At 38.2% G+C, this 23887-nt stretch overlaps 1 protein-coding gene across 1 annotated transcript in view; it reads left to right on the forward strand.

Annotated features, from left to right (window-relative positions):
* Positions 1–409: 409 nt before the first annotated feature.
* Positions 410–23887, forward strand: part of eIF5B (eukaryotic translation initiation factor 5B) — a 44791-nt gene continuing 21313 nt past the window's right edge. The window contains exons 1-14 of the mRNA XM_018451973.1: positions 410–764; positions 1977–2329; positions 2465–2648; positions 2719–3051; positions 3134–3340; positions 3436–3860; positions 3937–4154; positions 4274–4476; positions 4559–4824; positions 5273–5354; positions 5472–5653; positions 17283–17359; positions 17840–18047; positions 18187–18282. Coding sequence (XP_018307475.1) covers positions 731–764; positions 1977–2329; positions 2465–2648; positions 2719–3051; positions 3134–3340; positions 3436–3860; positions 3937–4154; positions 4274–4476; positions 4559–4824; positions 5273–5354; positions 5472–5653; positions 17283–17359; positions 17840–18047; positions 18187–18282 — 2868 coding nt within the window. The 5' untranslated portion in view covers positions 410–730. The remainder of the gene's footprint in view (positions 765–1976; positions 2330–2464; positions 2649–2718; positions 3052–3133; positions 3341–3435; positions 3861–3936; positions 4155–4273; positions 4477–4558; positions 4825–5272; positions 5355–5471; positions 5654–17282; positions 17360–17839; positions 18048–18186; positions 18283–23887) is intronic.

Genomic DNA, 23887 nt, shown 5'->3' on the forward strand with positions numbered 1-23887 from the left:
CAACCGTTCTGCTGAACGCAGCCATTGGCGTTTGTTTTTGATTTCATTTGAACGTTTGTTTTGCAACTGTTGGAAGTTTCCTTTGCGCTAATTGGATCATACTTTTAGATCTAGAAGAATGGTCCTATCTCAGCAGACAATCATAAAACGGTTGCAAAACTGTTGAGTCTGCTGAACGCAGCCAATCGCACAATTCGGCACGACTGCCACGTGAATTGATTGGCTATATGTTGCGTGACCCATTGTCCAGCGTGTCCTCTGGACTGCGTTCCAAAACTCGACTCTGTCAAACCAAGTATCATTTTATCCTTGTTGTTCACCGAACGTTGAACAAGGATAAAAGATACTCGAGTGACGGAAGTCGAGTTTTGGAACGCATCCCTGCGGGGAGCAACCGTTACGGCTACTATTAGTACTAATACCACCACACGTGTGCGATCACAGCTCCGTGCCAGCTGTGTTGCTGTATACCGCCCTGCCTTCAAGCTCAAAACCCGGTCGCGAGCACGCTCGTGGTGATTCCGCACGAGAATTTTTTTTTTCTACGCCTGCATGACTTTTCATCGGTGGCACGCGAGTATCACGCCGTTCCTCGTCCGAAGAACAACGCACGCACCACCACCGGCCGATCCAATCGCCAAGACAGCCTGTCGGAAGTGTCGGGGAAACGCGAGAGAGAGGAATCGGGGAGAAAGCTGAACGGAGCACTCGACCGCAGCAGTGATCCAAGATGCAGGAGTCGCAGTCGAAAAAGGGCAAGAAAGGTGAGCAGGATCAATCGTGCGACGATGAGCGCTGTCGCGCGTTGAATTGACACGTGTCGATTTAATATATGTACGTGTATGCCGCTGCTCCGATGTGGCAAATGTCGTCTGCTATACGACCTAACCTCAATCGTACGCCCGCACGTCGGTTCGAGCGACGTCGTCGTCGTCTTCTCGGCCGCATATGGCGATTATGACACTCGATACGTTTGCTTGTAGCACCTACGCGAATGTCCTATGTTTTTCGCAGGAACCGTCGTAATGAATCTGGCAGTAGTTCTATATTCCGTCGTTCTAATAATGTCTGACGTTAGATAACATCACATTATAGAATCGTGCTGCAGGAAGGCCAGAGAACAGTCGATTACAATTTTTTGCAGCATTATTAGTTGTTTCAGTCAATTAAGTATAAGAGTACGTTTCGAATTACATACAAAGCGCATAATTCATCATTTGTGCTTGTTCACCAAAGAATAAGGAAAAATAAAATGATACGTAATGCTTGCTTAATTCGAAACGCACTTTAGTAAAGTGACACTGTTCCATATAGATAACAATAGGAAAAGTTAAAGACCTCTGAGGCTATGTTCCAAAATTGACTACCTGTACTGAAAATCTATAGTGCACGTAATGTAAACTGTCATTTTCAGTGTTGGCAATAAATTTGGAATACAGCCTGAATTGCATCATATTCATATTAAATAGAAATATAATATTTTATTGGACTCTGATATACAACTAATAATTTTTCTTATTTGCCCGTATTAGCGAGTTTAAATAATATCTATATTAATATCATGGTTTATTGAAAGTAATTTTTAAGATTATCAAATATGATATTGTCAATGTTATTAATAATATTAAGTAGAGACATAAAATTTTATTGAAATGGTTTTATTATGAGACAAACTGAAGAGAGAAAATTCAAACTAATAATTATTTCACTTGTTTTCAATTATTAGAAAAGCTTTATGTTTTATCGTAATTATCTCAATCAATCGATTGTTTATCATGAAAGGTTTTTAAATTTATTGAGTTAATAAGGACATTTTGTATCATTAAGTGCATGCCAAATACTATTTGAAACTATATCAATGGTTCATAGAAAGTTATTGTAATTATACATTATATGTATGCTATGTAAATGTATTATAAGTTTAACTTTATAATATTCTTCTGATTGTAAAAAATATTTATGATTTGCATCAATAGGTAGGAGAAAGCGTAATGACAGTGACGAAGAAATTGAACAAACATTGGCGGAGTTGGCACTGGAATATTCTGGAACAAAATCAACAACAGATAACAAAGTTGAAACTAATGCAGAGACAAATGAGCAAAAGCCTGACGATGAAGATAAAAAGAAAAAAGGAAAGAAGGATAAGAAGAAAGAAAAGGCTGAAAAAAATGATATCAAAGAGGAAACTACAGACAATAATATAGTAGAATCAGAACTTAATAATACTGATATGGACACTGAAACTAGTACTGTAAAAACGGCAGCACAAAAGAAGAAAGAAAAAAAGGAAAGGGAGAAACAAAAAAAGTTAGCTCAGAAAAAAGCGGTAAGACAGATAAAATATATTACTGATTCTATGTAAATACTTTTCTTTTATATGTATATAAGATGTTTTTAATTAAAAAATGAAGTAAGTATTCTTACAAATGAGATCTATCATTTTTAATTTTTATTACGATAGGAAGTTACTAAGGAAGGTAACAAGAAAGAAGATGATGAAACTGCAACTTCTGAAGAAAAGAAAAATGATAAAGTTATATCAGCAAAGAAACAAGATAGTGTAGAAGCTGATGGTGATGCAGAGCCTGAAGATAGTTCAAAGAAAAAAAAGAAGAAAGGTGGTAAAGAAGAAATTAAAGAGAAAGGTAATTTCAGTTACTAGCTGATATATTGCTTGGATAATTGTTTCTCTTACATAATAAATTTCTGTAATAGGTAAAGGGCCTGGAAAGAAAACTATCGCTGCCATGCAGGAGGCTTTAAAGAAAATGAAAGAGGAAGAAGAAAGATTGAAGCGAGAAGAGGAAGAAAGATTACGACAAGAAGAACTACGAGAACAGGCCAGATTGGAACAATTGCGATTGGAACAAGAGCGTAAGGAGAAGAAAAAGTTAAAAGAAAAACAACGAAAAGAGAGATTAAAGGCCGAAGGAAAATTTTTAACAACAAAACAGAAACAAGATAGAGCTAGAGCGCAAGCAATGATTGAAGCGTTTAAAGCTCAAGGTGTTGAATTGCCTGAAGCAGGAGAGAAAAAACCTAGACCAGGTATTGTACATATTTTTTACAGAATGTGTTTGCAGAGAAACATTTATTAAAGTTGTTATATTAATTATTGGAATTATTTTAGGAACGCGAATTAGACCAAGTAAATTAAAGCAACAAACTAGTGTAGAAAAGAAAGAAGAAGAAAAAATTGATAACGAAGCATCTGCGGCTCAGGTACAAGTGGAGATTGTAGATGAACCAGTAAAAGAAGTACAGGAAAAGAAAGAAGAAGACGATGTTAAGGATTCGTGGGATGTCGACACCACTGATGATGAACAGGAAGAAGAAGGTATTGTTTTATATATAGATTTTAGAATTATATGGTTTATTTAGAAACTTATCGTATAATGATACATTAAAGTAATTAAATTTAATTAATTTCAGATAAATCGGATGATATTCTAAAAACACTTGAAAAAGAGAAACCTGTTCAAAAAGAATTAGAAAAAAAAGACTCATCCGAGAGCGATACAGAGAGTGAAAGCGGAAGTGAATCCGATTCTGAGGATGAAAGTGAGGAAGACAGTGAAGTGGAGGATAAAGTGCCAGATTCCGCACGTAAAAAAGAACGTGCAAGGGAACGAATTCAAAATCGTCGTATAGAGGCGGAGAAAAAGAAATCTGTGGATAATCTAAGAGCTGCTGTTGTTTGTGTTTTGGGACACGTCGATACTGGCAAAACGAAGATTTTGGATAAATTGAGAAGAACTAATGTGCAAGATGGAGAAGCTGGTGGTATAACTCAACAAATTGGTGCTACTAATGTACCAATTGAAGCTATTCAAGAATCAACGAAACATGTAAAAGGCGTAAGTGTTTATTTGAGACTTAAATCTCTAAATATTGAAATTTTGATTATATTATAATATATTATTATCTTTTTAGTTTGCTGACAAGAAATTTAAGATTCCTGGTCTCTTAATCATAGATACACCTGGTCACGAATCGTTTAGTAATCTCAGGAACAGAGGGTCTTCTCTTTGTGATATAGCAATTTTAGTTGTAGATATTATGCATGGATTGGAACCGCAAACTATAGAGAGTATCAATTTATTAAAAGCAAAAAAATGTCCTTTTGTTGTCGCTCTCAATAAAATCGATAGGTAATTTCACATTAAGTAACTTATCTCCAAGATATTGGCAATTAAATAATTTGTATTCTAAATAATTTGTATTCTTCCACAAATTAAGTCGTAAAGTCATGGCGATTTAATTTTCTCAGATTGTACGATTGGCAGACCATGAATCGTAAGGATGTTCAAGATATAGTAAAGAATCAAGAATCTAATACTCAGCGAGAATTCGAGAGGAGATCGAAAGATATTATTGTACAGTTTGCAGAGCAAGGTTTGAATGCAGCAGTGTATTACGAGAATCCAGATCCAAGAGAATACGTGTCGTTAGTTCCTACCAGTGCTATAACAGGTAAAACGATATATAAATATAGGACATACATAACATCTGAGAATATCTGAATTCTTTTTATACCCCACTATATCATATACAGGCGAAGGTATGGGCAATCTGTTGGCGTTAATAGTTGACGCCTGTCAGGGTCCTTTGGCTAAAAGATTGATGTATAGCGAAGAGCTTCAGGCTACCGTATTGGAAGTCAAGGCATTGCCCGGACTTGGTACTACGATAGACTGTATTCTAGTCAACGGGATGTTAAGAGAAGGTGATACAGTCATTATCGCGGGTACGGATGGTCCTATTGTAACACAAATTCGTTCGCTTCTTATGCCACAACCGTTAAAGGAATTACGAGTCAAGGTAATCTTTCAATGTTATATTTTACATTTTGAATATAATGAAATACCGTTACAGTTATTATTCTTTACGTAATAAATCAATTTACATTAGCTTCAATATCAACTTTGGACGAGTCTTAATTTGCTCTAAAGAAATTCGATTTTTCTTTTTATGAACATTTGCAACGATGTTTCACATGATAAGGTAGTCTGTCAAATGCATAATCTCTAACAGGAAGATTGCTGTCAGAATTTCTTAACTCTTAGTTAATAAATTTAATTTATAAATTTAAAATTATGTTGTAAAAATATACAGATTATAAATTTAAAATTATGTTGAATAGCGAATCGCATGTCTGAGATTCGCTAAATGAGTTCGTTGCTCACATACAGTCATCCACATAGCATTCCATTCCTTGCATACTTGAGTTTGAAGTATAATATTTATTATATCACGTTTTTTATTTCAGAATGCATACATTGAACATCGTGAAGTTAAGGCTGCTCAAGGAGTAAAAATTGCTGCTAAAGATCTGGAAAAGGCTATTGCTGGTATGTAATCTACTTTCAATTACTCGATAAGATTAATTTTTTTGTAATATGTAAAATACATGTAATTTTACATTTTTAAGAATAAAACGAATAATACGAATTGATATTCGCATATAGGGTTAAATCTACAAGTTGCACAGAAACCAGATGAAGTAGACGTTATGAAGGAAGAAATAGCAAAGGAATTATCGAGTGCTCTAGGAAATATACGGCTAGCTGAACGAGGAGTTTACGTCCAGGCGTCAACTTTAGGAGCTCTCGAAGCATTGTTGGACTTCCTAAAAAGCAGCAAAATACCGGTAAGTATGTTAGAAGTTTAGTCTAGGCAGCGTTTTGTCCTTATTTAACATTAGTTGAAAAAGAAGGATAAAATGATATATGGATGCATCTGGCTGAAGTTTCTGTATAAGTATTTACTGATCAATCTTTCATTTTAATACGTGCGACATTATATATATTTATATATATCATAATATCCCAGTGCTTAAGTACGTTTCTTTTTTTACTTCCGACTGCTACTAACGAATGTGCATTTCACAGACACTGAGTATATTTTTTACACGATTATTATCATATATTCAATAGTTTAATCATTTAATTGACATAATTTCGATATTCCTTTGGAGATATAAACTAAAGAAATGAATGGTAATCGTTATCATATCATACAATCATTGCGTTGATATGATATTGATATGATAATAGTTAATGATTTCTGATAATTTTTTTACTGAAGTTTCATATATTTGTACTATTATTGCCTCATACTCTTACTTTATACTACTAAAACGACTAATAAAAATACTGATACTGTGGCTTATGATTAAATATTTATTCTATATGATCTCATTGTCAGTATAAAGTTATCATTGAGACTTGATATCTTGATTACTACTTATCAGCAACTGAAATTGATATAAATATTTATTAAATATATCTACGTATATCTAAGTGCTACGCTTACAATTCTAAAAATAATTTATCATTCGTTTGTATCGTTGAAAAAAAATTATTCTTAATCAGGTGATACACAAAATGGAGCATTTAAAATGTTACAAGTTACTATCCCTACATACTATTATATTTCTTTAGTTTATATCTCTAAAAGAATATCGAAGTTATAAAATGTCAATAAAATGATTAAACTTTGAATGATGATAATTGCGTAAAAAATATACTCAGTGTTTGTGAAATATACTTTTATTGGCAGCAGTCGGAAATAAGAAAAAGAAACATAGCACTATACTGGAAAGTATGCGTCGAATAAAAAATATGTGCAGACAAAAATTATATGATTTCAAGAGGGACAAATAATGATAAAATCAATTTTTTTAAATCGATTTTTCAAGGTCACATGGAGGCCTCGATTTTTTTTAATAGAATCATATAATTTGTTTGCATAATATGATTTTCCTAACTATCCGTATACAAAAGTATTAAGATAGAAATATCTAAAAATTAATAATTTGCAAGATATATTATTCTTTATTCTGGCTCATTTTGACGTAAAATGTAATTCGTAAATTAATTTGTTGACAAACATAATATCTTTATGCACAGAATAATAAGATGAATCAGTTGGTGTAAAGAAAACACATAGCTGTTTTAAAAAGTGATATGTAATTACGTAACTTGTAACACTTTAAATATCTCACTCTGTATAAGTATATATATATATATATATATATATATGCATACATCATTTTTCACGATTCCGATTTATATATTCGTTACAAGAATAGCGACTGCTCGTATTGTATGTGCGAAAACGATGTCAAGCCTCAAAAAAGATTGAGACTTACGGATGTATAAATAAATAAAATGGACATATGTATATCGGCGAGCGTGTGTAGATGGGATTAGGAGCAGAGAGACGGGCAGATAGATCGGTAGCTAGATAGATAGATAGATGGAGAGAGAACAGCGGCAACAGCAGCAGCAACGAACCACTTCCTTCTTAACAGTTTAGCAGGATACGGCTCATTGGTCGCACACGGTGCTTGTACCCGTGATCCATCGTGCTATCAGCCGCACTGTCCAACCGTGGGCACGCCTCACAGTCTTCTACAGGGTGTCCTGTACGCTGCGCAACGACGAGTTCTGTGCGCTGTTTTGAAATTTTACTTTTCGATAATATCCCAATCCACGCGTCTTAATTAATATTTAAAAGAAGTAAAGTTCTAGACACAATGAAAAGGCACAGACAATAGGAACAGGAAATAATAGTTTTTAGGCCTGATTGCACCAACGTTGCTTTAATTTTAAGCGAGGCTTAATACTCTCTCCCTTTCTATCTCTCTATCGGCTTTAAAAAAAGAAAGAGAGAATGTTAAGTTTCGCTTAAAATCAAACTAAAGTTGATACAATCTAGTCTTAATCTATCCAGAAATCATGTATTACACAGTACATAGTTTCTGATAAATTGAAGTCTATTATTCCCTGTTCTACACTGTTAAATTTATAATGTCATTTAAATTACATCCAATTTGAGTCATTTTTAATTATTTTCTATAGATCGCCACTGCGTCTACTCAATATACTATATTTAAGGCGTGCGACCAATACCATTCACGATATGAAAGCGCGTTATCTATCGCGTGATGATTATACGTAAATCCTCATTGATAACGTTTGATAAATAATAGTCAACATTTTGAAATCTGATTTATATCGATCGCGGGGGGTTGTTTCATAGAAGCTAGATATCGTATACTTGATACGTAGATACGAATCGCCTGTATTATTTACGAGGAAGCTACGATCGTCCGGCGCACTGGTCCGCGATAATCGCGCCTATCCTGTCTCCGTATAATCGCGGAGACGCAGACTTGTATATTTACATAAGAGTAACCCAGCGAGAGAATGGCAAAAATGTCCCGTTATCTCGGAGCCGAGATATCATTCACAACAAGCTCCAGCTATGCTACAATGACCGTAGTAGTGAAGACGAGTCGAAGTCCACGAGCATACATTTCCTCATTCCGGGCCATTGAGGCCGGCGATCACCGCCCCGCCCAACGCTCGTACGTTTAAAAGTATTTTTTTGCGATGGTCGTGCAAAAAAAAAGAGAACGAGAGAAAAAAAAGAGAGAAAGAGAGCGAGCAAAAACTTCCTGTCATCTTCGGCTCGAGGTAACACACCGTCCGAAACGGCCTTAAGCCTGTCCTTGCTCGGATTATGAATGGGCTCCCCCCACCGCGATTGCACGATCACGTGGCTCCGTGACGTCAGTTTTATCGCACGCACACGGCGAGACACGCACGCACGATCCCCCCCTCCCCCTCCCCTTTCCCTCCGATGCCCACCTACCCTCGCCACTTCCTCACGTGCACACAGGGACACGGCGCGAAAAGGGAGGGAGAATCGAAGTATCACGAAGTGAGACCAGAGTCGCAAAGGGGAACGATGAGGAGGCGAAGAGGCGAGAAGGGTTGGCGGATTAAACTTCACTCACACACGCACGTGGTGCCTCTCTCTCTCTCTCTCTCTCTCTTTCTCTCTCCCCTTCTATGGGTGTGTCTCTCTCTTTCTCTCTCTCTTTCTAAGTCTCTGGCTCTCAGAACGCCTCGCTTTTGCCAACATGGAGGCTTGCGCGAGCGCGTCCGCGGACGTGTGTAGGCTGAAAAAAAAAGAATACGTGATCAACGTACAGGAAACTGCCCACACTCGGCGCGCGAGCACCGTGGGTGGACGGATCGACGGATGAACGGGCGGGCGGATTCAGGAATCGTAGCAGTTTCATCGACGGATGCCGCGCGAGAAATAGCGGAAATAAAGTAACGAGGATACGCTCGCGAGAGAACGGAGCGGATTCGGCGCCGAGAATGAATGCTCGCGGCGTCTTGAATTTTTGACGTCCCCGGTTTACCCGAGCAATTTTGAGATAGATATCGAAGGTACATCCTTGTCGCTATAGGTATTTTACGACCGCTGAGATCGGCAGCCTGCCACTCCTTACTGTTATCGGAAGGTGCATCAAATAATTGGATCATTATTTTCTAAATATTACTAAGTATCTTTTAGTTAATTTCTCATTTAAAAAATTCACTTGCGCATCTATCATAATTGCAAAGTTACAAGGTAATAGCGAAATATCAAGTTATTCGATGGTATATCGATTGCTAGATGCAATGCGATCTTCATTCTCGCTAAGTACATATGAAAAGAATGACTTTGCTGAAGTATCAAAAAATTTAACTATATAAACACAGATTTGAAAATAATTTTGTTGGACCATCAAAAGAATTACGTAAGAATATTAAGCATGAGCAATGTTGCACAAAGTTTTGACTTTCTAACAACAAATTTGAGCGTTACATAATTATTTTGCAAGCATTTTGGGAAAGTTACTTATTATACGTTACTTATAAGTAACTATATAATTATTTTTTATTATCGAAATTGAGTGTACAATAAGTTCGGGTATTTTATTTTTTATATTATATTTTATCATTTGCAAATTTTCTCAAATTTTATATTACTTTTTGTACTCAATTATTATATAACAAACATTTAAGTTAATCTAAAAGTAACTTATAAGTAACTTACAAAGTAACTTTCTCAACTCTGTCATTTTGATGGCCTAACAAAATTATTTTCAGATCTATATCCAACAAATTTTTAAATACTCCAGCAAAATCAACTTTTCTGTGTATAAATTTGGAGATTGTATAGGGAGTGTAAGTCTTTTTATATACACCATACCTGTCGTGACCACCGCGACAACAGAAAGTCGTAATTTTTGACGTGAATTCAATGAGTAACATAAAGAAGAATCAATGTAAAGTGTCTTTAGGTCAAGAATGCTCGGCGACCATGAAGATGTTTTTCAAGGCGCCGCCTCGGTAAAACATAAACCACTCCGGGCTGTTATTACAAACACGTACGTATATCGGCGTTGTTAATTAAACGATACGACGCCTCTCCGCCGCGATTGATACACAATGGCAACTGTTGAATTAACGATTCTTATCGGACGACGGTCTTTCCTGTCCTCGTTCTGTTTAGCTGAACGGGATCGGAATATGCGGCACGATCAGGACCGTGAGGTTTTACGCGCGCTTCTTGGAACCTGCTGGCGTGCGCCTTGATTGACGATTACTTGCCTAGAGGCGTGTGCAGGTGAGACAGGTGGATAAACCGCGGCAACTCGGTAACGATAATTAATCGCATGAACAAACGTCGAGCTTACTCGAGCAGGATTGAGTCTCGTGATAACAGATATCATTAACATTTCGCTATTACCGAAATCGTTACATGATGGTCGTTAGTAGTTATGTAATAGCAGGCGGTGTCAATCTAATAATAACAGTCGCAGAGACGCGAGTATAACTGATATCGGTTTTTTTGGAGTCGAAACTGCGCAATACCACGGCTATCGTTGCGGTATAATATCGCCGATTAACGTGTTGATCTCGCGTGTCGATTGCGCGTTTCGCGTTAATTGAGTAGCGAGATTCCCAGATTTTCTGCGAAATCGACAATTGGGTCGAATTAGTAATATAAGGAAATAATGCGTTATGTTGACGAAGTTACTTTATTGAGGAATGTAATTTAATAACTTCAATTATTATATTAAAATTAATAATGTAAGTATTAATAACTTTAATAATTAAGTTATTATTGTTAATACAATAATAATATGACATAATTATACTAAAATATAATTATATTAATAAGTATTATTAATATAATAATGGTATAATACGCTACATAATTACACTATACTTATTATAATACCAATATATGTGCACGAAAAGAATAATCTTGAACTGAAATATATAAAAATTTAAGTAGACACGGATCTAAAAATAATTTTGTTGAACATCAAAATAATTTTATGTAGAAAAACTCAAGCATGATATCCTGCATAATTATTTCGATGATCTAACAAAATTATTTTTAAATTTGTATCTAGCTAAATTTTTAAATATTTTAGCAAATCGTTCTTTCCTTTGAGTTTGCAAATATTGATAAAAATCCTTCTACTAATCGGTATTTACACTGAACCCCGCAGAAAATCTGGGAATCACGCTGTTTCGTGATTTTTATAATTATTTTAAATGATAGTTCAATTTGTGATTGGTTTTAGTCGGTATTTTTTTTGAATGCGCTTATGTCGGAGCCGGAGCTGAGCTGAGCGGAGCAGACCTGAGCGGAGCGGAGCAGAGCAGAGCAGAGCAGAGCGCTTCGTCACGAGCGGACGGAGCGTCCGCCTTCTCGGCTCCGTTTCAATGCGAGTGCAACAGGAAAAGATGGTTCGCTTCCTCACATTGTTTCCGAACGCTCGGCACGACAACAGTTTCTTACACGCCAGTTATGCATTAAGCCGAGGTTTCCTCGAAATGAGACTAATGCATTTTCATAACCGCTGCTACGATATCAATCGTTCTTGTCTAACAAATTACACAATCCATAATTAGGATTTCCGCTTCGCTAACGACGACACATTTCTCGCTCATTTCCACGGATTATCCCGGCGAATCCGTTCAATCTGGATTATACTGCCGTCGGTTCTCCATTGAGCGCTTTTTTCTCTTTTCTTTTATTATCGTGATGTTCGAAAATCCACCAGCCATAACTCAACTGCAAGCCTTTTCAGGCTATTTAAGAACGCTGTCCCTTTGTCATGGTATCAATGAACCTAGAAATAAATAATATCTTATTGTCCGCTGAAACTTCATTTTTGCAAAATTTGAACATGTGGTGGGAGAGGGAAGGGCTCGCTTTTCAAAAACCTGCGGGGAACGGTATAGGTGCGAATTTCGGTATAATGGGAAAATTCTCAACTTTTGTTGCCGGCGGTTTCCGGCGGTATGGAATTCCTTTGCTATTCTGAAGAATTTTGCGGCATCTGGCCGGGTAGGTGAGTCCATTGGCTACCTGGCTCACTCGGCCATTCGCGTAACAGGCGGGCGGAAGCGCAGCGCTCGCTCACTCGCTCGCTCGCTCGCTCGCTCACTTGCTCGCTCCTCTTCGGTCTTCCGCGCCGATGCCGGTGCAGCAGGAAAAGATGGCTCGTTTCCTCGCATTGTTTCTAACCGCGGCATATGAGTGCGCGGCCTGCATATGCTGGGGACATGGGAGCGGATGCGTGCGAGCGAGCGCCCGTGTACGCTTCGCCGCGTCGCGAGCGCGTTTTTCACGAAACGATCAAGAAAAGTTGCAGATTGACACGTTTTCAACTTCAATTAACCCCGCTGAAGATAAATGAGGATTACATACGCCCCATCGGAGTCTATTAATGTCTGCTCTTAGTCGGTTTTCTCGGGTGGATGGTATCACTTTAATGGAGCTGTTTTATAGAGAAATTTTTTTATGTCTTTTTATTAAATTTCAGACTTTACTGATGTAAAAATTACGAGAGAGAGAGAGAGAGAGAGAGAGATTGTGCGAAAATGATCATTTTACTGTTTTCTCTTTCGTGAAGATTATTGGCCGAAAGTTTTTATTATTTTAATTATTTATTGTTCCTGAGGTTTTTGTTTTATTGCAAATCTCTGTCATTCTTTTTTTACGCATATATTTTTTATTAACTCTATACCTTTCGTTATTTATTTTTACAATAAGAAAAAAATTATCCATATAAATGAATACGAAAAGAATAATCATAATTAAACATTTTTAAAGACCGTGCTATGTGAGAAACACAATTAATAATAGAAATTAAAATGCCTTTAACGGTCGAAGCTAGATCTATAATGCTTTAAATAATTCAATGTGAATTATATATATACTATATATGTACTTGCATATATACCATATTTGTAGTCCTTCAAACTGCGCGCCGAATTGATTTTCTGAATAATCATAATATTTTTTCTTCGTGCTTCGTACTCTCTTTAGAATGATTGTGTCGAGTATATGAAACGCATCTCTCTCTCTCTCTCTCTCTCTCCCTCTCTAACCCCCCCCCCCCCTTTTTGATGATCACCTCGTGACCATGGCGGCTTCGCGAAGGTGCGAAAAACCGAAATTCGCCACGAGGCCACAACACGCTCGTCCTTCGGTGACGCTAATCGCGCGCGCTCGCGCTCGCGCGGGCAGGATATGCAGGAGGAGCGGAACGGGAGGCGAGTTTAATAAATTAGCGTTTCCTTCTTCGGCGCAGCGTGCCGCAGTTACGACGAGAGGCTAAAGAGGATCCGTGCCCCCGACGGCTGGTTTTAAATGCCGGAAGCACCTCTCTCCCTCTCTGTCCCCCCGTGCCGATCCCCGAGCCCTCCTTTAACCCCCCCGTGCCGTGCGCCAGGCCCCTTTCGCCCCGCTTCCTCGCCGTCTTACTCTTCTTCCCAACTTCCTCCCGCTTATACCAGCGGCGTTTCTTTCGCCGGCAACATCTGCCGTGTCCGCCTTTTCTCGTCGTACTAGATCTCTCTCCTTCTCCCGTCTCGTCTTTCCTCTCCTTCTTCCCCCCTCTCCCCCCCCCACACTCGACTTCTTTTTTTTTCTTTTCCACCGCGGCACCTCTCTTGCCTCCTGTCCGCCTCCCTTTCCTCCCGCTTCCTCTTCTTCGAGAGCATCCGTTCCTCCAAAGCGAAGTATCGTCAACTCGTGACTCGCTACGAATTTTGATCGTGTACAGAGAAGAACGTCGAGACCTCGTAGCGATTTGTGTTGGATAAACTTTAATTTGCAGTTTTAAGTTGCGACAATTATGTGAAATTTAAGCCACTGAAAGCATAATTTGATCCAAATGATTATTTGATGAATATAAAAAATCGATTTAATTATTGTAAGCATTGTTACTATTGTTAGTAATTATTATCAACAATTTAATAATCTATTTATTGGATACTGCACGATGTCCAAGCATTATGGGATTAGTACAATTTTTGCTCAACGTTTTATTCTTTACCTTGAACATTCCACAAAGCTGCAGATGTATCCTGCAACACATAGTAAATAGAACTGAGAGAAAAATATATTGACGGCGTGTATCTGATGTAAGGATCGGAATGTGGCGCGCGCCGGAAGTTCTAAAACATGCTTATCTCGGAAAGTCCTCGGGAACGTATCATCTTCCGCTCGTTCGTTCATCCGTTCGTACGTTTATTCGTTCGTTTGTCTCTACCTCGTGTTTCCCCTCGATCGTCCGCTTCCATCAACTGCTTGGTACCAGCTCGAGAATTGGCCCGTAAATAGGAACTACAATTTGTGCACGGTCTGTATACCTGCGGGAACAATTATCGTTACAATCGCGGTGGACGCGGTTCGCGAGGGTGCACTAGAAATGAAAATGAAGGAGAGAGAGAGAGAGAGAGAGAGAGAGAGAGAGAGAGAGAGAGAGAGAGAGAGAGAGAGGGATATATATTTTAAATGCAAAATTATTATAAAGTGCTTATACAGATTAAAATATTAATAAATTCTATGAGAATTTTGTTATCTGCGCTTTCAATGTGAAAGAACTAGAGATGAAAAAAATTATTATTCTATGAAAAGAAATAATTTGCAAAATTATTTCTTTCGATAATGATCATTTATATAAATTTTAATATACTTAACTCTTAATTATTCAATCTCAACATGTCTTTATTAAATTTCGGTACAGAAACGTTTAGTATTTTAGTGGACAAGCAGTTCGTATGCATAATGATCTTGTTTACGTGCACAAGTGCCGGAGTAATGAATAGTAAGGAGTAAAAGAGGAACGCGCAATGCAAGATAAAATCTGAAAGTTACACTATACTTATAGTGTGTTTAACTTTATCGCAGTTCTCTTAACGCAGCAATTAATCCCCGTATATCAAGTATCGTGTTATAGATATTGACCACATCGGCAGTGGGTAACCGATATTCGTTTCGAAACCGGAAAGCAGACGCGCGAGTATAATCAGCGAGGATCAGGAGGCTGATGATTGAGAACGAATGTAATATATAGCAATATAATCTGACAATTATTGGAAATAAACTCGTATATATTCTAATTAATTGCTTCTTTAGATTTATTTTAAAAGATATCAGTGTTTAATTGCGTTATTTAACATTATTTATCTCGATTTATCGAACGTGAAAAATAATGTGGTATCTTGTTACGATACTGTAGGAAATTACATATCGTGATATAACAGTTGTTATTGATGGAATCATTAATTGGTCAAAGAAAGAATGAAAATGTGTTCTTTTTACTCTTGTGGTTAGTATTATCTAATCAGTTCCAATCGTAATTAGCTGTCGAGTTAGCTATAGATATAAATGTTTTTTTAAAGGATGTATCAGATGTAATCTCTCTCTGCAAAAAAAAGACTGGAATTGCAAATTTATACTTTCCGTGTAAAAATGAATGTTACAATATGAAATAGGTGAATAAAGTCAATATTTAAACAACTAATTAAATTCAATTAATCCAATATTTATTATATTTATAATATTTATAATATTTAACAATAATAATTTTACAGTTTAAATGAAAAACTTATTGAGATAATTTTTTATCCAGATTCTAAATTATCGCCAAACTTTTTGTATTACTTTCAAATACATTACAGAAAAATCTGTAATGTTTCCATTTTGTTAAAAAAAATACATGTGATAAATCTTTAACTTAGGTATAATTGTTCTTTTCCTACAGGAGTAATTCGGAATTAACTTTGTACGTTGAATTACAGCAAAAGTACCGAGAACGCAATTAATAGAATCTCATTAATCTACATACGGTTTAAGGGATTTACGTAAAACGTCTGCCGGATCTACTGAGAGATCTTCGTAGATCTTTGACGGATATTTCTGAAGATATCTCTCGGTAGAAGCGGGATGTTTTCTTGTGTATCCTGTAACGTTACGACGACAAGCTCGTTCTGCTTCGGTCGGCTTTAATCCCGACTACGGTGCGCGGTGCTCCTCGACCACGGAGCGGCTTTTCTCGGTAAAGCCGCGAAACGGCTTGTTTGCAACTGCATCGCTGCGTCGCGTTTATTTCAACGTGTTGCATCGCGCGTCTCGTGTCGCGTCCCGTCTCGTTGCACCGTCCGGCCGAATCCGGGCGGCATGCATGCGTCACAGGTTATTTTTGCCTAGTCGTATATACACGCGCTTCGTACACACGGAAAGACCCGCGGGATTCGTGGCGTTTCGGTGGCAATGATTCCAGAGATTCGGTCGTCAGTAGCTGAGCGTAGGCGATCCAAACGGATTGCGAAACGCATCGCTCGTCACCTACTGGCGATGAATGCGTTACCATTACTGATGAAAAGTAATTATTAATATTTATATTCTTATTGTGATCAATTTACATTTGCGATTATTTTACATTTAAATATTATTTATTGTCGAAAAACACAATATTAATTTTTTTGAAATGTCTATTTATTTATTTATTTGTTACTTTCTAAAACATATTTGAAGCGAATTGTTACTCTGAAGAATAAAATCTCACTCTCAAAGATTGCATATTAAATCACTTTTTTTCAAGACTGGCTTAATTTTCATTCTTTAGAGCGAGATTTTACTCCAAAGAATTTAGAGAGTAGCTAAACTGAGATTTGATATATCATTTGTTTGACGGCGACTACTCGTGACTTCCCCGTTTATCCTCGGAAACGGTTACTCCTCATCCGAGCAAATGGATTGCGAGGCACTTTTTGCGCATCTGCGTGGTCACGCGTGACGAATATCAGCGTCGATGAAAAGTTACGTTCCCCGTAAGAAACTGGTTCGCGTTAAAGAGATGACAAGTGCGAGTCGCGTCTCCGGCAGTTAGATTGTTACAGCAGTCGTTACTCGGTCCCCTCCGCGTTACGTAACAATGTACGAAATAATATAAACGCAAGAAACTATGTAATAATGTTGCCAAGATGGGAGAGACAGTGCACGCGCTGTCGAGCGAAATCGGAACGACTTGCGTAATGACGAACTGCACTCGCGATGCTGTTTGCAATCTTTCTTGTATTTCTCTCTTTCGTTAACAATATTTTTGCTTTTGTTTGCAGTACTCTGGAATTCGTATCGGACCGGTCGTCAAGAAAGACGTTATGAAAGCTTCTATCATGCTGGAGCACGATAGCCAGTGAGTACACCTCGACAGTAAAATTGTCTTCTAAACTAATATTTGCTTTAACTTTTTTATTTTTGGAGAACTCTATTGAGTTAAAGCAAATATTAATTTCCTTCTATTAATTTTTAGTACACAAAATTAAAAGTTTTAATGACTTCTAAAGTCTAACCTACAATGTGTTCTTTGTTTTTTTTACTTCTTATCTCTTTTACCCAGTCTTTTCAATTTCTTTTGGGAGAAATAAAAGTTGAGGGACTTTGGAAGAGACAAAAAAACGTGAAAAGAAATGCAATTGTCGATAAAACGATCGCAAAGAAAAAAGGCATGAGACAAAAAGCAAGAGATAAGAAGCAAAGAATACAATGTAGATTAGGCTAAAGTTTTTTAGCAACTTTTAATTGAAGTTTTACACTTTCCTAATATTTCTAATTTTCGAAACGAGTGACAAATAGCGACCTATAATTAATCAATCATTATTTAATTTATCCGCAGGTACGCTACAATTCTTGCGTTCGATGTAAAAATTGAGAGGGACGCGCAGGAGCTGGCGGATTCACTGGGCGTCAAGATCTTCCAAGCTGATATTATTTACCATCTGTTCGACAAATTTACCAATTATAGGGAGGAACTGAAGCAGCGTAAGCGGGACGAGAACAAGCACATAGCCGTGTTTCCGTGCAAGCTGAAGATCTTACCGCAGGTGAGTTATATGCGAGCGCGTTCGCCTTTGCGAGGGTTGAAACGGATGCGCGATAAACAAGCGGGATTTACGCCGACGCGACGTCGTCGGCGATCTCCGAACTCGGAACTTTTAAAACCTGGGCCCGTTTGAATTTCAGTACGTATTCAACTCGAGGGATCCGATCGTGATCGGCGTGATGGTCGAGGCTGGAATCGTCAAGGAAGGAACGCCGCTCTGCGTCCCGAGCAAGGACGTGAGTTGACTTTACATTTCTTCTTCCTCTCTGCCCCTGAAACTCTATCGCGAATTGCAATGTACATACGTCTCTTCGTGTCGTTCACATCATTAGAATATGAACGTATCGCCGCGTAGATCGATAATCTCCACGTCGTACAAGCATTAATGATATTTTTCGATACCAAAGAAAGGTCTTTTAAATATTACATGAAAAGATCGATTTTACTGGAGTATCTAAAAATTTAGCTAGATACAAATTTGGAAATAATTTTGTTGGACCATCAAAATAATTACGTACTAGACGCTCAAACTTGTTGCTACAATGTCAAAATTTTTTGCAACATTGCTCATCATGAGATTCCTATATAATTATTTTGATGACACAACAAAATTATTTTCAGATCTGCTTTAGCTAAAATTTTAAATACTTGAGCAAAAAATCATTCTTTCCATGTACTTTACGTTTTTCTGTATACCATGGGCTTTAGTCATAAGGTACATAAAAATGACATATTTCCGATATTTGCACATGTTTACTACTAATGATAATAGGAAACTTAACATTCTAGATCATTTTTTCATCTATGAATTATAGGAAAAAAATTATCAAAGACTTTACTTAAGGGGACGAAGTGTCGCAGACATTTCCAGAGTATTTCTATCATTCTCCGCGAGAATAAAACGAGGTTTTTGCGCAAAACCGGTGCGACTTGTCACTGGCGTGTTACACCAAAAGTAATCACCCTGGGCGTATAATCGCGATGACCGAAGAGATTAATGAAATTTATGCCGAAGGCTTACGGTGAAAATTGAATCCACGCAATCGCGGAACGGAAGGATGAATGAAAGAGAGAAAGAGAGAAACGGTGGCTGATTTGTGTGTATGCAGGACCTGTACGGCGACCGCTGAGAGAAGTCGCAGCTGGACCAGTCCTGCGGACCGGAGTGGAGAGCGGTAACCGAGAACTATTGGCGCGCGCGTAGGTGAACTCGTTCGGCGGAAATACGGCGATTCAGTTGGCCGATTGATCGCGTCGATCGAGCGGGCGGACATATTAAACCGCTCCGAGCCAGCATTCTCGATTTCGCTCTCCCTCGCTCCCGTAGGTGGATCCGACCGACCGAAGAAAGTCTGTCTCTCTTTCTTTTTCTCGGTCTGTCCTTTTCTTTCTTCCCGTTCTTTCCCGTAGGAGGAACCGGGTGGGTAGCCGGCCTCTCTGGCCTCGCCTTACGCGGTAGCGCGCGCGAAACGTTGCAGGTTGCCTAGCCTCGGATCCCGTAGGCGTCGACGATGCCATTAGTGGCACGCAAATTCCCAACGGACAAAAATCCGAAATGTATTCTCCCACCGGCATCGCGGTGGCGCACCCACGCACCGCGATCGATGATTTAACGCGCGGCCAGCTCTGTCACCGTGCGACTCAGTTCAGCTCGGCTTGGCACTGCTCCGTCCGATGTTTTTTAGCCCTTTCTTTGCAGACATTTTCCTCGGTATCCCATGATTTATTTGTTCCAAAAAAAAAGGAGATCTGTTATTTTATAGACGTTGAGATCTTGAAGATCTCTCAAAACAGAATCCAGAATTAAAGCGTCCTCTTTTGATAAAAATGGAAGGCGCTTATGAAAAATGTTTTTAATTTTTATAGCATGAAATGCAACTCAAGAATGAGATAGAAAAACAATTCGTTTGAATTAAATACTTGAATACTGGTTTGCATTTAAATACAATAGTATAATTATTTATTATTTATATTATATTTATGAATGCTGCCCATAAATTATACGATTTATTATATTTATACTATCAGTCTTCTTTTCTACTCACCATTCAGAAATATATCTCTTCTCTTTTATACGGAAAGAACAGTTTTGCTGAAGTATTTAAAAATTCAGCTATACAAAAGATCTGAAAATAATTTTGTCAAACTAAGTAGGATACTCAAACTGAAACTGATTGTTAGAATTTCAAAACTTTTTGCAGCATTGAACACAAAGAAACTTAAGTAATAAACGAGTTGGCCAATCTGCACAGTAGAGACCGTAAGGCCATTCTGACATAAGCAATAGCCAATCCGACATGTTGATTTCTTTACTGCTTAAGTTTTTTGTGTGCCATAGTCCTCACTTATCATACTTGACATTCCTACGTAATTTGAAGGTCCAACAAAATTATTTTCAGATCTGTATCTATATAGCCAAATTTTTAGATATTTCAATAAAATTGGATACGACACATAAACTGAGATTTGTAAAAGCCGCGATCAAATTGCGCGTGATCGCTCTGACATGAAGGGAAGCAACGAGCATTCCGGGCCTTTGCGCGACTCCGACCACGTGTCTGAGCCCACGCGATATTCTCTGCGGGACATCAAGCTCGAAAAACACTACTCGGCTCGGCACGGTTCGAACTCTTGTGCGTTGCGAACTCTTAACGTTGTATTTCTCAACATTTTCTGGCGGACGCTTTTTGCCTCGCGCTAGCGCTCACCAGGAATGAACCACAATTTTGCGCAACGCGTGTTTTCGTCCTTCAAAAGAACGACACACAGATTTCGAATGACTGATCGTCTTTCCACAAGAGACAAGCTCAACGTCGAAAGATGAGCACGGTATGACAACTACTATATTTTTTTAGGATTGACTTGAATTCGAGACTTAGCTTGTTCCAATTTCATTCATCCTCTGCATTTATGAAAGAGTCCTATTTAAAATTTTTCTCCTTGAATGTCGTAGTGTTAAAGGAAACGTGTTACAATTTATTGTATAAACTTTTGCTCAGGTATTTTTTTTTATTTCTCCTCCCTTAGTTTCTTTCTTTGGAATAGACACGGCTTTTTTTAGCAAGGCTTTAGAACAACCTTTTTTTTGAAATTTTTGGATTTAAGGAATATAATTGGCTGACGTTACCGGTTATTGGGACTACAATACTCCGAGATCGCACGTGGTCTTTCCAAGCTTCGCAAACAAAGTGACATGCGGAAAACTCCGGATTTACCATGAAAGTTACTTCCGCCCGTATCGTCCAATCGCGGAGCGCGTCAATGAGTGAATTACCGCAAGAACGTGTCTTCTCGACGATGACCTAACGATTATCCCATGCGTTCATCGAGTCTCACGAAACTCCAGTTAGCGCAGGTCAGTTTGTGTTCGGGCCTTCCTTTTGTCGAACGGTTGTAGCGACCGGATGCACGTAGTTGACGGGACGGAGGTTACGCGTCGATATTACGTCGCGAAAGGAAACATGGCTTAAACGTTGGACGGAAGAATGACCCGGCGGAACGTGAGCTCGCAAGCGTCGAGCGGATTTTCATCTCGCGATACATTTGGCAAGAGAGACAGGCAGTTGCACTCACGGGGCTCTCGAACCACGCACGAAGATTCGTATGCCAATTTTGCACGATGATGCTCTGTCCATCAATCGTAACTCGTCGCGAGCTTTTTGTCGTTACAAACATCCCCTCGTATCATTTTTGTTTTATATTATTAAATTTATAATGTCGAGTTATGCCTAATTTGAATTATTTTTAATCATTTCATACCGAGAAAAATGTTTGGTTGGATTAATTGACATTATGATTAAAAATGGACCAATTAGAATTTTCTGATTGAGAAGCAGAATTGTAAGTGATATAATCAGAAACTTCTGCAGGTTTATCCATTTTCAACTAGACATTTTTCTCAGTGTGTAGATTGCCACTGTTTTTACTTAATAAGTCGTTATTATTTAACTAAAACAATGGAATTAAATTAACTCGAGAAAATGGAATTAACTTAATTCAAGAAAATATATTAAATTTAATTTAAATTTAGTTTATTATATTTACTACATGTATATGAGCGTTGTTTACTTGAAAGTAACCACAGAAATGAATTGATCTACATTTTGACACATGAAAATAAAATGTTATTAAACTAAAGGATTGGATTACCATTGCTCCTTTGATATTTAATCGTCTGTAGCTACAATTGTGGGCATATACCTCTTCTCTATCCGAGATCGAAGTAGCATTTACGATTTATGGGAGCAATCGCGTTTTCCCATAAATGCGATTTAACGAGCGATATCGATAACGAAGCTAATGACTATATCGTTCGTGTCATTACGTAACGTCTCGATTACTCTTCCCTTAGAATTTACTCTGCCTTCCCGTGGCGCCGCGAGAGAGCCTAGAGAGAGACCGCCTCGGAGAACTCGTATGGAACCTATCTATTCATCTATCCGCTTCCCCTCTTGCGACTTCCATCGTGCGTTATCGAGCGCACAACACATACGTAGAAACACACAGTAGGGACATATAGTACCGGGCGTTGCGCAACGCGTTGGTCTCGATAGGCGGCTTTAACGGCGAGCGGAAATCCGGCGGATTCTTTCGGCCTACCGTTTTCTTGCAGCGTTTCCTTTTTTTCCCCTCCCCACCATTATCCATTTTCCGCTCTTTCTGCCGCCGACCGACAGACCGATCATTCGTTCATCCGTTCGTACATCCGTCGGTTTGTTCGGTAGCGGATTCTACTCGGCCCGATGACCCGAGAGTCGTGATAGCGCCGCGCTTTTGATGCTCTCTCTTTCTCTCCCCTTTTTTTTCCTCTCCACTCGCTCCAAGAGTAGATCTCGGCGCGTTTCACGATTGGATGGTCCTGGCGGAAATAACCTCCGCTGCGTAAAGCATCTTCGTCGTCTTCTTCTTCTTCTTCTTCTTTGCGATCTTTGCTTCAGCTATACAACGTATATTACGCGACACTCTTCTCCGTTTTTCTTGTGTTCTTCTCTTTATCAGTTGAGCGACGAGCGGATCATCTACTGGCGTATAATAGAGCGCTAATGGTATAGTCGTATTTTGTGTCATTTACGTAGAGTTGATCGAAATTATAAATTCTCTTACAACAGACATTCGCTTCGTTTTTGTAAAATGTATTTTTCTAAATGCATATGTATTATATATATATATATATATATAAGCGAAATAAAAATATATATATATTAATGAAAAAAATAATTTTATAAAGCATCAAATTTCAAAATATCAAACAATATCTGAAATTATCGTTTATGAAGTTTAAATTTAATTAAAATCAAATTAAAAATGGATCAAAATCAAACTGAACGAGTTATTGTGGAACATTCTTGTTTGTGGTCCCCATAAAGCGAAAGTTGGATGCTCGAGGAGGATCGAGCGATTGGGCTGTAGAGGAAAAAGGAGAGAGAAGCATGAGGCAGGGCGAAAGATAAAGAGCGAAAAAGAGAGGCAGAAGCCCTTTATCGTAGTAAGTTCAACAACACGCTATCGTGGCGCGAGAAACACGATCGACATACGCCGCACCAAGCTCATCCGATTTTCAATCTCTAGTATTTGTACACGTCTATTAAGCTGGCACAGCCACTTCAGCACAATCAAACGCGACCTATACCACATTTTTTTGCTATTTTTTTGCTAATTTTTTGCTCTATTCCCGATTTTTTTGCTCCAGCCGATTCGCTAAAACCCATGGCTGTGCTAGCTTAAGATCAAAGTTAGCACAGTCACAAAGAAAAAAAGCAGCAAATGAAAAATCAAGTACATATTCTTGAAGGGCTATTTTTTTGCTAATTTTTTGCTCTATTCTCGATTTTTTTGCTCACC

Source organism: Mycetomoellerius zeteki, unplaced genomic scaffold, assembly GCF_001594055.1.
Source record: "Mycetomoellerius zeteki isolate Tzet28-1 unplaced genomic scaffold, Tzet1.0 scaffold327, whole genome shotgun sequence".
Taxonomy (NCBI): Eukaryota; Metazoa; Arthropoda; class Insecta; order Hymenoptera; family Formicidae; genus Mycetomoellerius; species Mycetomoellerius zeteki.